The sequence below is a fragment of the Spermophilus citellus genome (assembly GCF_964194105.1).
Source record: "Spermophilus citellus genome assembly, chromosome: 8".
Lineage (NCBI taxonomy): Eukaryota > Metazoa > Chordata > Mammalia > Rodentia > Sciuridae > Spermophilus > Spermophilus citellus.
Window position 1 is genome coordinate 24,232,300 of NC_138189.1, and position 16,097 is coordinate 24,248,396.

Genomic DNA, 16,097 nt, shown 5'->3' on the forward strand with positions numbered 1-16,097 from the left:
GGATGGCTATTAGTAAGCAGTGTGTCAAAGACCAGAGACATTGAGAAATTGGAAAATTTTGAGACACTCTGTCTAAACAGGATTAAGGCAAGACCAGAAAGGATTATTATGTTCCAAGCCCCGAAGATCTTTGTGATAGCTGCTTTCCTAAACATTGGGATTAAAGGTTAGAATCACATTCAGAAACAAGAATGCAAACATGTATTCATGAAAATCCCTGTCCTTAGAGAAAAATTCAACAATGTCCCAGCCCTTCCATAATGAAAACATTGAGAAACATATTTGGGTAAGGGGTCAATTTCTTTCTTTTTTTCTTTTTTTTTTACAGTAGAAACTAAATTCTGTTTCTTTTCACGTTTTTTCTTCCTAAAAGAGAAATCTAATTTTTCAAGTTTATTTCCCATTTTATAAATTTCTTTAAATAAATAATTTAAAAGAAATATTCAAGTACAGTTTGTACTTAAATATAAACACTAAAAGTTATAAAATGTCTTAAACACTAAGAGCAAAATCTAGCAGTGTTTGATTTTCAGGTATAGACTTATCTCATATATTGATATTACTGAGACAATTAAATAGTTTACTATCATCAACTGTGTATTAAACACTTTCATTCATTTCTTTCTATATAATTCTGTTAACATTTTAAAAATGACATATAGTTCAGATTAAACCGTACCTATCAAACACATAACTAAAACGTGAACATTTTTACAACTTTTATTAGTTTGACCTCCACTAGTATGAAGATATCCTATTAAATTTAATCTATTTTTATTAAGCTAGCAAGTTGAAGTTGTTTTGACATCAACACTGCATACCCTTAGAAAAATATAAGAAGAAAAGTGCATTGTGAACCAGTTATAAAGCCACTGGTTAGAAACAGAATGACAAAATAATAGGCTACTGTGTGTTTGAAAGAAAAATATATGTATATTTGTTATTAGACTTTCCTATAGTTTTTCTTAAATCTGTTACCCCAAAATTCTATGCCCATATGTGAATATCCTGCCTTAAGCTACCCTGCCTAGTTAAAAAGTGAGAAAAGATGGTGGCTCATTATATGTAGCAGCCCACTCTGTCCCATGGTTTGGACAACTGTAGCTCTAATCTTCAGATTAGCACCTTTGAAAACAACTAATTTGTTTAGATTATCTTTAAAATTTACGTAGATTTTTTTTAAATGGAAGAAAGTAAACAAGTTCAGAGTTGGTGGAAATTGTTTTATTGGCAAGGTCTATGGATGGACACCACGGTGTAGGGGCTGCTGATTTTCCCTTTACATATTTCCCCATCTCCCTTCCCCAGGTGTTGCTGCCATCACTACCTTTCCCTTCCTCCCCTTTCCTCATGGCAAGACGCATGGAAGAAGAGTGCTGTTAAGGCCTCTCCATTAATCAACAGGTATGGTGGTTCTTATGAAGCAGTGCAGCTGCCCCTCTTCTGAGTTCTCCATTAAGAGTCTAACCTCTTTTCCATTTAGAAGACACATTCATCCACTACACAGAGCTTACTGATTCAGAGTAATTATTCAACCTGGGTGTATTCTTACATTTTCCAGCATGCTATGCATTTCAGAAATCTGTACACAGTTGTAGATTTTTTTTTCTTTAATGGAGAGTACAGAAGAATTAAATATGATATTCTCAGAGAAAGGTGCTGTGCTCAAACAATTATACAGGAAAGAAATGGGACTGATATGTATAAACATGCCACTTTTAATGTTCTACTAGCAACTTTTTTTATAATGTATCACTGAAAAGTGTAAAATAGGAATATTTTGTGAAGATTTGTTCAAAATTCAATTATCGTAACATTTGCATTTTCAAAAGCATGACACAAAGTCATGTGCACATTAATTATAATACTGCTCTCATTGTAGAAAATTAGGTATAAGTCAGTTCAAATAAACCTAAATACCCTACAGAGCTATGCCATTCACATGTAAAATATGAATGCTTACTAATTTCTTTCTGCAAAACTTTGTTTTGTCACTCATCTGGTGACATTTCAGAGAGATGGAAGGAACTGCTTTGTTCAAGCAATCCTCAGATAACCTCCCTTCATGGTGCTACATTTTGAAAGGAGCTAGACCCTCAGGGTTCAAACTCAGTCATACCTTATAAAACATGAACACTCAATCATTATGGGGAATGCCTGCCTTCCTTATTTCCTTTTCTGCCAGAGGAACTGGTCCTTCCAGCTCCTGCCGGGGCTTGTTTGGAAGATTACTTGTACTCTGCATTGCATCATTATGACTTGCTCAGGTTCTTGTTATCTTTGGGCTAGGAAAAAAATATTGGCAGGAGTCTTAAAAAAATAGTAAGTTCATCTATAGCTGTGCCTGTATATGGCAGCATCATTTGTGGCATTTTCTAAAGCAGTACGGTAAGACCCATATATGTATATTAATAAAGCAACACATTATGATTTACATGAATTTGTGCTGAACATTAAAAGATAATGTTCAACTCTTCCACTGTATTTAAATGCACTAGAATATCAAGGAAACTGGAAAAAAAGAATGTTGTAAGTCTGTCCCATTAATCTTTAATCAGAAATGTATGACTCCTTTCATATGAAGCTCTGTTCATTGGCTGCCCCTCATGATTCTTCTTGCTTTATTTCCAATCTTTAATTCTGTTACACTGGATTCACCCTGTGATCTGCCCTCTACATCTTTCTCAGCAGATTTGGTCATTTATGTTCACAGGTCTTTGTGTGCTTGGGTCCCTCCATCTGGAGAGCACCTAAACCCATACCATGTTGAGAAAACTCAAAGCAATAGAATCAGTAAAAACATGAGAGGCTACTGTACCAGGTACAGTGTTAATAGACTTGATCTCCATTTTCTTAAATTGTCCACACAACAAAACATTGCTTAATCAATCTGTCTATCTGTACTTAATGGTAAGAGAACTGATGCTTCAGGAAGTCTACCACTGTCAAAGTCACTCAGGATTGCCTCAAGCATTATATGCTGCCTCAGCTTTATTCCATCTTCAATGTCCACAGTGTTTTTTACTCACTAAATTGTTGAACCAATGAATGTCTGCAGAACAGTTATTTCTTTTTCACTTAAACACAAACCCCTCCCTCACCCATACAACTCTGTATTGTTTTTATTCTTCTTACCTTATGGCTTTTGACCATGATCAGTTTCATAGAAGACTCACTACATTTTCTCATAAGATATAGTTTATTATTTTCCCTGGACTTAAAACCTCTAATTAAAAACTAGTTATGTATAAAGTTATTGCATTCATTAAAAAGGAATCAGTAATTCAAATTCCATAAAATTTTCCAATGGTAGGAAAGGAATTATAGAAATTTTTATATCTCATATAGAAAATAAATTAACTAAAATGTTTAGAAATTTGAGGAGAGGAGATCCAAAAATATTACACATTATGTTGTAGGAAAATAAGGGCAATATGTATCAAATATGAAAATGGTCCTATCAGTGTACCACAAAATTAGAGAAGTAAAATGTAGATAATGAAAAAATGTCCAATCAAAGGAAGGAAAAATAACTGACAAAAAGGAAGCAAAATTATTCAAAATGTATGAATTGTAAAGGGACTCTATGATCAAAAACCATAAATATTGAAAGGAGATTTTTAAAAGTCAAATGAAACTGGGAGAGAAGAAAAAAATCAATGTATGTGGGAAAAAATAACTCTAAGAGTTTGTGTTTTCTTTATTAGAAAAAACTTCGAGGTAAAATAGTTGGGGTGAAAAGGGGCATGTTAAGATATGTTGATGTGTGTACAGTATTTGCTTAAGATTATTTCTATGGGAACTGTGCTTTTTTAAGTAAGATAAGGGCTTCTGCATTAACTTGGGGCTCTGTGTTCAGAATTTAAAAGATTGTGCCAGGAGAACACAACTGGAAGAGGGCTTGATGGGAAATTAGGGTACAAGTCAAAATTTACCCCTGTTCATCATGCTTTCTACCAAGGTAATCATGAAATTAATTAATCTTTTAGTTCTGTGAATATAAGGATCATTTTGTATCTGTTTTTTCTTTATGTGGAGTGCTTGGAGCATAGAATAAATATTTCCTGAATTAGTCACGGCATTTAAGAGTGGAAAGAGAGATTAGCGGTCAACCAATCCAGTCTAAGATTATACATGCATCCTTCAACACCATTTATAAGATTTGCTCATCTCTGCTTGATTAATTCCAGTGACACAAAGTACAGAGGTAACACTATTTTAGGACACCTATGACTTCCTAGCTTTTTCTTTGAGCTCAAATCTACTTTCTTATAAGTTGAATCCATTTATTGTGTCTTTCCCAAAGGGAAAGACACAAAATAATTTCTATTTCTTTTCCAAATGAAAGATTTCTAGAACTAAATTCAGACAGACCTTGTCACAAGGTTGAGATATACAGTGCCTCTCTGTGTCTTCTTTTCTGGTTTGCAGCCCAATTTTCCTAATTTTTCTGTGGCTTGTTTATAAATCCTTTTAGTATTCTGTTTGTTCTCATTTTCTCACTTAGTGCAAAATGTTTTTTTTTAATAAAGCAAGGCATTCACAATGGGCTCCTACAGTTTATATTCATATTTAATCAATTTGAAGGACCTAGTAAATCCACTTAAATATCTTGAGGAAAAAAATGGGGGAAAGGAAATATGCTTTACAACTGTGTGGCTTTGTTCTGAATTTATACATAATAAAGGTCAACTTTGGATAGTACTTAGTATATAAAATGAATATAGTTATGTAAAAAATAATTCAAATAATGAGAGCATTTGATGCAAAATTTTCAATCTTTATTAATGAGAATCTTTACATAAGAAACTCATTCCTTTTTCTAAAAACATGCACTAAAATTATAATACTCTGAAGTGGTTAATAATGTTAGTGGAAGTAAAAGACAAAGCAAAATGAAAATTATTTTCTCAACATAAATTATTGCTGACTAATAATATGAGCTCCAATGTAACAATATGTTACATGAAGGTCAAAATAGAGCAAAATCAGATTGAAATGTGTGTAAAGCATGCAATGTCAGCTCCAAGCTTTCCCTAATAAAAGTGACTGCAAAGTAAATTCCTCCCTTATGTGAGCTCTTACTTAATGCCAAATTGCTGTCAATGTCCCTTGGCGAGTTCTATTTATGAGTAGATTACAGTACACTCACAGAGAGGCCCTGCACATCTGACTTTCAGTGAGTGCCTACATTAATATACGGCTTTTTCTAGAACTGTGAAATTTAATTAATTTGCTGGCAGAGAACACTTCTTATGCCACATGCCTCTTTCCTGACCCTACCCAAGATTTCCATTTTCAGATGTGCTTCATATATTACAAACCTATATAATCTTAATGAAGGACTTCCATATGGTAATTATAGTGCTTTACTTTATATTCTCAAAAGCTCAAATGCCTACATAAATTCTTTTTCTATAATATCAAGTGGTGCTTTGTAAGTTGCAAGAATATATGCATCTCCCCCTCTGCTTTTTTGACATTCAATTCCCAAAGCAATACCCTTCAGGTATTTGATTATACATAGGATTCTAAGGCAGTGTTCTCAAAACAACAGGGAACCTGTATCTGCTTTGTCTCATACTGCTCTTGGAGGTGTATACCATGTTCAATGTGTCTAATTTAATATGTTTCACTCTGTTAGTATCAAATAAGAGCAGAGTGAAAAGCAGGAGATACAAATTAATCACGTAACTCCTCAAGATTTCACTAACTGCATAACATGAGTCATTTGGACTAGCTTAGCTTTAATTTTCACTTTCAACAGAATATAGAAGGCTAGGGATTTTTAAGTCAGGCTTTCCTCTAGGTTTACCAATAAACTGAATTTAACCCTCTTGGGGCATGGATTTCTCACCTGTACAATGGGGATACTAAGTTAGATCAGGGATGTAATGTTTAGTTAGAGCAAGTATCACCTTATTTTTCTTTGTGGGGCTCTCTCTGGAGAAGAATTTTGACAACTTGTTTTCATACAATGGCAAGGAAGGTTGTGAGCATGTGACCAATTACATGCTCTGTCACAGACTTGCTATATGAATCCTAAAAGTGGTTTTCATTCAAAAAGAAAAAAAATACAATTTTAAACTGTTGTTTTTCCTTCTTTTATGGATGTATATATGCTTCCCATGCTTGAAAATATGTGAATCAAAGAGAATACCTGGTGACCTTAAGGAAAGCAGGTTGAGAAGAAGACAGGCAGTTGAGATACTGGGAACATTTTAATGCTTAAGAAAGATGAGGGTTTCACTGTATTTTTGTGTGTGTGTGTGTGTGTGTGCTTCTTAGTGGCAGAACAAATGCCAATAGGATTATATGAGAAAAACTCTTTCCATATAAAAATAAAATTTATTATAGTAAGAATCACTTAATAAAAGCTGGTTAATGGCTTAGTCTGTGCTGCAAATTCTGTATCATTGAAGATGTTAACATTTAGATTGCATGACAATTTCTCAGTCATTATTAGAGGAATTCATTCATAAGACAGTAAGTTAGACATAATGCATTCCATTGCTAATGGTCTGTGATTCCATAATAATCAACACATAATACTAGCAGTACCTCTGTACTATAATTTAGAAATATAATTGCAAAAATTGCATTAGTATTGATAATTGAGAATTCTCAGCCCAGACATTTACTTGTCAGCCACTGTTATGGTATTCTAGGGAAGTGCTTTTATTAAATCAAAGCTACTCTTCTGAGGAGAAAGTCACCACTTTCCACTTGTGGACCCAGCACTTCTTGTTGAAGACTACATGCTCTATCCTCATTGTGAATGCCATTTCTCTATTGCAATGTAACTGATGATAATTAAAGTTAAATAAATCTGACTTGCAAAAAATAATAAAGATCAAGCAATGAAAAAATGCAAGAAAAGTGTGTTAATACAACAAATAAATGTAGTTCTAATTTTGAAATTAGACCACTTGTGAGAACAGTAGAAAATATCACCAAATTGCTGAAGTTCTGCTTACATCTCTATTGACTGTTTTCCACATATCTAGGTGTGAAACATAAAGCATTTCCCATAGAATCATAAGTTATTTTTCTTAAAAGGGATTGTGAAAAGTCTAAAGAAGAAAAAAAGTAACTTTTCCAAGTTTATTCAGTGAGAGTTGTGATCAGATTTCCTAAATTGTCAACCTGAGTAAACAAATTTATTGCAGTAGGTTACTTTAAAAAGTACAGATCTCAGTGAGCTTACACTTCTTTTTGTGTTTTTCGATGTATTCATTGTCTTGAATGGACAGGATAAAGTGGAAAACAAAACACACAGTTTTGTAAAGAATAAACAGTAAAACACTAGGTAGTTTAGCCTAATGGGCTCCTAGAGAGACACCAAGATTGGCAACTGTTTCTAAATTTTATATTACAAACATTCTTTGTAGTCCACTAGCAACTTTTTCTAAAAGTGAAACTAGTAAACACACACACACACACACACACACACACACACACACACTACAATTATAAATCAGGAGTGGTATAATATGACTTTATTGCCACCATCTTGTGCCTCTGGATGCCACAGAATGGTCAAAGTTTAAAGTAAATGAAACAGAGCAGTAGTTACCAAAGACTTCAAATCATAAACATTAGCCACACTTAGCCATCACTACTTAAACTGGCCTGTCCACTTTAATCAGTACAACAGACATCAATTAAATAAATGGAACATCAGCTTATAAAGAGAATTGTTAACACAGGCACATTAGCTGATTGTAATAGGATATTAGTTAATTGACAGGGGAAAAATGACCTTAGACACTAGTAGTGCATATTGTTCAGGATTATAATTCTTTGTGATCTTTGTTGAGCATCAGCAATATGATAAGCCAGTGTGTTCAAGCAATGAAGAATGGCAAGAAATTACTTTTAATACAACAAAGAAATGTAGACCTAATTTTGAAATTAGTGCACTTGTGAGAACAGTAGAAAACTTCACCAAATTGCTGAAATTTTGCTGATCTCTGTATTCATAATGAGAACGAAAATGAGGTTGGGAGGGGAAGTTATTTTGCAAAGGTGTATACCCCTTATTTTGAAGATAGCTTTTCCAATAAAGTGCCATAAAATCAATAACTTTAAAATGCCATAAAATCAATGACTTCTTTTTTCTGAAACAGTTGTCAAAAAGACATTGTGTCTTATATGTGTTCAAGTGTGTCAGGTCAGGTTTTGTACACTAAATATCCTTTAGTATGTATCCATAAAACATTTTCTTCTAGCGTACTTATGTTATAATTTTATTGTGGAAATCAATAAAAGGTAACTTTCTGCTAACACATTAATTTCTTTCCTACAAACTCTGCTGGATCACATTTGGTAAGGGAGAATATCCAAATGGTTTTGGCTTCATTTAGAATGAGTGAGAAAATAAGCAGGAATCAAATCACCTCAGTGTTTTTTGTGACACTTGAGCCTCTAGAAAATGGTGATTATGCTTCAGAAACTGAAAATATATGCTGAACTGTCACAGGTAGAAAGTATTTTTATGGGGAAGGAAAGAGGAAGAGATAGATCAGAACAAGGCAGAACAAGGTGCGCGTGCATACAAAGAGTCAATGAGATAGGCAGCTTGTGATTTTTTAAAATGCACATAATTTTAATCAGTGAGTTTTTTAAAGTGCACTTAATTTTAACTTAATTAGATTATTGGTAACAACACAAGCAAGTGGAATGGAAAAAGGGAAAGATAAAATGTCTTAAAGGTGAAAGGAAGCCTAGGGTCCATCTGTAGATATCTCATGTAGTTAACTGGGTAGGCAGAGTGTTCCTGAATACATGTACAGATATGTGAAGATTGTGTAAACATAGCATCATATCAAACACTTATCTAGAAAAGAAAAACTTATGGCCACTGAGGTTGACTTGAAAGTGTTATCAGAATACCTATAACTTTGGAAAATTTGAAGACAAGTTTAGAATATAAAATATATATTATGTAATAAAAGTTTCCTGAACCAGTCTAGTTGAGTTTTCAGAAGAATTTACTACTACTTATAAGATAAAATACTTTTTGCACTTTTGGCAAAGCATTTTAAAGTTCCAATAATCTGTTAGCAAAACAAATTGTTTCAGTCTGGAAAGTGAAATGGTTAAAAGTGAAGTAAATGATTAGAGGACATCATGATACATTTTAAAAGATGCAGCATTATGTTTTGTTTTTTCTTTTGAGAAAGAAAAAAATTATATTTATCTTACCTAATCAAGAAAATGAAAGTCAGTTGTTTCACACAATAACCCATTATTATTTTTGGAATAGTGAATTAGAAAAGACAAAAATCAAGTTCTTCCATTACAAAGTTAAGAGAAAATTTTTAAGAAAAATAAAACATCATGAATAGATAAACCATAAAACTGTTTTACTTATATAATAATGTATTTTTGAACAACCATATTTGTTATACATTTTGTTTGTTAATTTATTTATTTTTGTAGTGCTGGATACTGAACCCAGGGGTGCTCTACACTGAGCATCCCCAGCCTTTTAAAAATTTTTATCTTGCTAAGTTTCCCAGGCTGGCCTTGAATTTGTGATCCTCCTGTCTCAGTCTCCCAAGTAACTTGCATTATAGTCATGTAGTACCTTGCCTGGAAATCTATTTTAATTAACTAATTAATTAATTTTTAATATTTTTTAGTTATAGATGGACACGATATCTTTATTTTTATTTATTCAATTTTATGTGGTGCTGCGGATTGAACCCAGGGCCTGATGTGTGTGAGGCAAGTGCACTACCACTGAGCTACAATCCCAACCCTAATTAATTTATGTTTTCATTTGCTCATTTTTGAATTTTACAGGAATTGAACCCAGTGATACTTTACCACTGAACTCTGCCCCCAGACCACTTTATTTTTCTGTTGTGAGACAGGGCCTTGCTAAGTCTCTCAAACTGCTGATACTAAAGGTTTGTGGCACTGTACCCAGTCTCCAGTTTATTTTAATAGTACCAATAAACAAAAGTAAACAATACTTCAAGGAAATTATTTCTAATTTGTTACATTTTTGTAACAAGTGGGGAGGGGCCAGCTTGCCTTCAATAGTGTGAGGCTCAAAGAACTAAATTAGCAAAATTTGACCATTCCAAAATTAAGAAAGTATACATTCAAATTAAAAACCAGTAACATTTTCCAAAGATGTTATAATTTAGTCATTTGCTGATGTTTTAATATTTGTTTAGGGTTTTACCTGCAATTGTAGTTTATTTATGAGGTTTATGTAGTTTATTTATGAGAATTACTTTTCAAAATTTTCTCATAAATCGAGGGGCACAAAAAGGAGCATTTTAGCAATATGACTTTTTTTTTTAAATCAAGGATTTATTATAAATGGCTGTGAGATTTTGTAGTGGTATGCTCTAAGGAAATATGTGATATATACAGCACCATTTCTAATTACAATGATGAAGTATTTTTCTGGGCTCTTCTGAAGTCCAAATATCAGAGTTACAAATTATTTTGTCTTATTGGATAAGTTATATCATTTTAGGAAAAAGAAGTAAAATTAAAAATCATAACTGCTTATTGCTGGACATTTTTGGGCAAAGAAAAGCCATAAACTATCATTAAGTGTCATGGAGTTTGCTTTGGTATGATTACAACTTAATGAAAGCGTGTTTCCTGCAGTTGCATGAATATTATATTTATCTGCAAAATGTGTATATTACTTTTTCTTCTGATGGCATTAAATCAATTTCAAGTGTTTGTGGGTCATTTTAGTGCCTGTGACCATGACACTTAAGGATGTGCCTTATTGATAATGAAATTCAGACACTTAAACTGCAAATATAAGTTGTCATGTATCTTAGTTTGTAGTACTGTATATGTTTGCTTTATTTTTTCAGTAAGTTGTTGTTGTTTATTTGTCTCTCCTTCTTTGAATAAGTAATTGAAAGCTTCCACTTCATTTAACACAAATCCTAAATGTAAGGGGATATAGACTTAATCAATGAATAATTGTATGGGAAAACAAAATGCTTATACTGAATTATCACTTGTTAAATGTTGATAATCTAGTCACTCCATGTTCCGTTTCTTTACCTATGAAATGATTACATAGTCATACTGCATTAAGCTCCCAACAGTTAATCCAGACAGTATACAGATGGATTTAAATAGAAGAAAGGAGGAGGGTGGTGGGTATGAGGGATTACTACTGATATATATTAGACAACAGTCCCACATTCAATTTGGGGATGCTACATCTAAGTAGAAGGGGCATCAAGAATAGATACAATCAAAATTTTTGCAGTTAAAATTTAAATCTGCAAGTGCACAGGCTTAGAGAAATGCTTTTGGAAATAAATTAAAAAATGAGAATTGGCAGTAACTAAATTATGGAGCAGGGCACCATGCAAACACACCAGCAAGCCAGGCAGTTAACAAATGATCAATATACTTCCTACTGTCTAGTGTGGGTGGCACTCCTTTAACATTTCCTCATTTTTAGAATAATCTTCTAGAGAACTCATACAATGGTCACCAAAAAGATCTGGGGAAGAAATTATAGGATACATTTCATGCTATTAGAGGAACAATCACTACATGTATGATTGCTCATTTCATTATAAAAGAAAATGAGGCAAGTATAGAAAATGTTGGGCCACAAGTAATTTACAAATATAGATAAGGATAAAAGTGTGTAAGTGTGAGACTGAAAATAAGAGAACTATTAATTCTCAAATATCAGTTAATCAAAGCATCTCTTCCTTTACATCTTATTTTCTTACTAAGGATTTTCTTGGATATCATTAATACAAATTAACTTCAATTATAAAGGGGAACTCCTCCATTTCTCATGTTACATTCACATGTTTTTATAAAATACAAAATAAGAAAATAACAATAGCTCAATAAATGAGACCAAAAATATCTCTAGTGATTTAAGAATAGGTGAAATAAAAATGTATTTTAAAGTATTTTTTAGAAATCTGAGTAAACTGTATTAGCTCTCTTTGAATACAGCATTTAAAACAATAAATTGATTCCACTAAAGAGTTAAAATAGTGACCTACATTTATATATATCTTATTAGAATTTTTGAAAGTGATTTATAAAATATATCATAAGACCTTGACAACTTGTCATAGTTACTATGCTGAAAACATATAAGTTGACCATGGTCCTATTTTCCTTAATGCATTTTTCTTGTTTTTGAAAAATGTAATATTGGTGACTGATTTCCATATGAATATTGTCAGTTGATGTGGACTTTACACACACATTTCACATTTGTCCACTGAACTAGTACCATCTTGATGTTTTCATTGCCATGTTTCTGCTGCAAACAGAGCTAATACATCTCATCTGCTGTAGCAGGTGTGGATAAGTTTTTTGCCTAACAGAATATGTTAAAAACAGGTTTAAAATATTGTCTCTGGAACTTTAAAGCATTTCTTTTGACCTAACTGATTGATCTTCTTTACTCACTTCACTACCCAAACAAGAATATTTGTTTTCCAGTGTTGGCAATCTACCTCCCTCTTTCCTCCATCAACATTCACATTTATCAAGTACATTCTTCTGAGTTTGAGAGCAGGAGGATGAGTCCTGTTAAATAAATGCATATAAGTTCATGAGTGACCTGAGTTCATCTTTCAGGAAACCAACTATTTGAGTTGAATTCTTTTTTATATACGAATACCATTAGGATGCTAAAATAGAGAATTGTACATTTATATTAAAAAAATGTTTAGTAAGCAGATGAATCTCCAAGTGACAGAGGTTCAAGAAGTATTACGAAATGATGGGGAAACTCTGAATTATTAGTAGGGAAATACAGAAAAAAATCTGATGCCAAGTCAAATCAGCCAGACTCATGCAAACTGGAAAGCCAAAGTCATTCTTTTCTTAAATTTTTAATCTCGAGTTATATAAAATCTATAGTTTGTGTTTATGTGCACATGTATGCACTCATTTATCTGTGACAGGATGTTAAAAATAGTCATTCTCAATTAATTGGATGTTTATACGTTTTAGTCTGCAGTAAAGAGTCTTGACTTCATATTTGTATTTATCTCGGTAGTTATCCCAGTTCTTTATTTTTGGGGAAGTGGCACCATATTAGTTGGACTTCTAGCATGAAGGTAACAAGCTTACAGACCAAGTTGCATTATTGCTGGATTTATCATCAACCTAAAAACTCATAGTATCTACGTTTCAGATGTTCACTAATTGTGGGAAGGGAGGACGTAGGGTCATGACAAGCACTGTCAGGGTAAGAAACATGGAAGACGCATGCCATTGGGGCACTATTGAAATCATCACATGAAATTCACTCTGTGACTCTTAGTAAGTATAATCAAGAAGATGTGATGGGGGATGACTCAGATCCTTCTGGCTTTTGGCCTAAAACTAATCAATTAAATTAAAATTAAGACTTTCTAGTATGAAATATCATGCCATATGTTGGCTAAATATGTGTTTTGATGTTCAGAAGTCACTGGAGATTTCATATTTCTAACTTTGGTTAAGTTTCTTTCCCTGAATAATACTATTTGCTCAGTATTTGTATATATATTTTCTCTCATTATTAAAGATTCATAAATTATGAATAAAATTTCCCAGCTCTGCATGATTGTTGAGGACATTTATTTGGGGGCTTATTGTATTTCATTTTTCATGTCTTTGCATGTGAGGACCCTGATGTTTCATCATTACAGAATAGTATACCTTCATAAAACAGTGGTAATTAATTTTCACTTAATTAATAAGAATAAGACTATAGAGTATCTCTTTGAGGCTAGGCTTATGCTAGGTGCTAGACTGTACAGAATTTAATCTGCTTCTTCTGTTGCTTCTTCTTCATTTTTTCCCCTATTTCATTGCAAACAGAATGGCTGCATATTCTTGCATTTTTCACAGCTCATAGATAGTAAAGCGGTGTATACTGTGCATCTTAGAATTTATGATACCTGCCAACTTTGAGTAGAATGCCAGAAAAGAGAAAAGGCAGAAAAAGCAGGACCAAGAACACTACTCCTCTATCTCATTTCTAAACTAATTTTTCAAGGTTAGGGAAATTTTGACATGAATGAAAGCCTTTCCCAACTCTATGAACATGACCTAATGAAGAAGATCACTCTTGAGTCTTGTGGATCTTGGCAGTATCAGAGGGATCATATTTTACATGGGAGATGCATTCCAGGACAATTTCTACAATGTATGAGACACAAAACATATTATCTTTCCATTTCCTACACATGTGTTTTATTTTTGCTGCCCTGATATGTCTTTAGAAAATATGTGTACTTTGGCTCTTACAAAAATATTCCATTTTCTGTTAACATTAAATCGTGTGCACATTATCTTACCCCAATAGTGGTGTAGAACTGAGGCTGCTGTGTGCCTCAGAGTTCATTTTCCTTGGGGACTGTCTAATTCATGGCTTAGTTTGCCACAGAGGGAAATGACAACATGTGTGAAATTCCTTTAGAGGTAATAGTTACATTTTACTTTAATAGCCTGTGTAGTTTTAAGGTGTTTTTTTCCCTCTGTATTAGGTATTTTTAATTAGTTAACAAACATAAAATGTGAATATTAAAACTAAAAAACTTTAATAATAATAATAATTTTAAAGAAGTTTCCAATTCATGTAAAGATATGGCTGAAAAGAATGTTGAATTACAAGAAAGGAAAGAAATAGCTGACATTGTAAAAAGGAAAAAAATCTGTCACAAACCCAATTGATTTTTACCCTATTGGTTTTTCACTTGTGTGAATTGTAATTTCAGACCATACTTTTGAAACTAATCACAAAAATGCCTAATAGCTAGCAATAGATATTTTCTCAAATTGAATTTCCTGTACATTTAAAATCAAGCAATTCTTATGGCTGGTATTATTCTTTTCAATGGACAGTCTAAATATGATGGCTTTCTAACTTTGCTTTCTCTGTTTAAAATTATAGTTTATACTTTTGCATGAGAACTATATAGCTGTAATTGGAGGAAAAAATAGTCAAGTGTGAAAACTAAAGTGCACTTTAACAGCAATAAACACTGAGTCTTCAAGAAAAAAAAATACTTCTATAGATGGTCATAGGTTCCTGGAACCATTCTTATACTTCTCTTTCTTCCAAGGTATACATATGTCATATGCATATATGTTACATTCAAACTGAGCATTTTAACCATATCTAAAAATAAGTTCATTAATAAATGTAGGCCAGTGAACTTAACGCTTTGAGTAGCTTTCAAAGGCCTCATGTTAGAGGCAAGGAATTTAAGAAATGAAATGTCCCTATCATCTGCTTTCACCTTTGGTCCCATTCTGTAGTACTCCTCCTAATTAAGGCACCTAGCAAGGGCTCCCCCCCCCCCCCGTACAATTGAGGAAAGTGAACTGGCAGACCTATGTTTTATGCATACTTATAGCAGAATCTGCATCATAGCTCAGACAATCTTGGTTTGTGAGTCTGCTTTTTCCACTGAGAAACCTGAGAGTAGAGATATGTATATGCTTAACTCACAACTGAGTATCTTGTATTCCAAAGGATTCCTGTATAAAGTTGAACAATAGATGCAATTCCTAGATTTTATTTAAAATGTGCTCCTAAAGCCAAATATCAAACAAGACACTTTTTTCTCCATATAACCTCTACCATTCCTGCTTGTGTGTTATCTGCAACTATTTTTTGAATGAAATCTGTTTAGCTTTTAGGGAGAAAAAAAATATTAACCATATTGTGTCTTTGACTTGTACAAATTCAAGATTTAGCAGGAAGAACAACATAAAAACTTACAATTGAAAAAAATGGTTTTAAAGATACATAAAGGATATTATAGTAGAATAATATTTCTAAAAAGAGTACAAACTAGTCTTCAAGCCAGAGTTGGAAACTACTTTATGAGGGTAGCACAGGACCAGGATCTTCTTGCTTCTCTCCTGATTTAACCTCTTAAAATAACCTTAAACCACATTCTTCTTTCCCCTTAACCTCCTACATGCCTTATTGTACATACTGTCTTTTCTTGCAGAAAGTATGTAACTTTTTTTTAAAAAAGCAGGGATTTTGAAAGGTTAGTTAAGTTCACTTGGCATTTATTTTGAATCCAGCTTTATAAAGAACTGCCTAACACTTTCTATCT

At 32.9% G+C, this 16,097-nt stretch overlaps 1 protein-coding gene across 11 annotated transcripts in view; it reads left to right on the forward strand.

Annotated features, from left to right (window-relative positions):
- The window catches only part of PCDH7 (protocadherin 7), a 402,869-nt gene that overhangs the window by 217,740 nt on the left and 169,032 nt on the right, over positions 1 to 16,097 (forward strand). For 3 of the 11 annotated variants that reach the window (XM_081304876.1, XM_081304866.1, XM_081304867.1), the window contains one exon: positions 1,309 to 1,404. The exons of the other annotated variants lie outside the window; for them this stretch is intronic. In XM_081304876.1, the coding sequence (XP_081161002.1) occupies positions 1,309 to 1,397 (89 nt within the window). In that variant the 3' untranslated portion in view covers positions 1,398 to 1,404. The remainder of the gene's footprint in view (positions 1 to 1,308; positions 1,405 to 16,097) is intronic. 11 annotated transcript variants of the gene reach the window in all.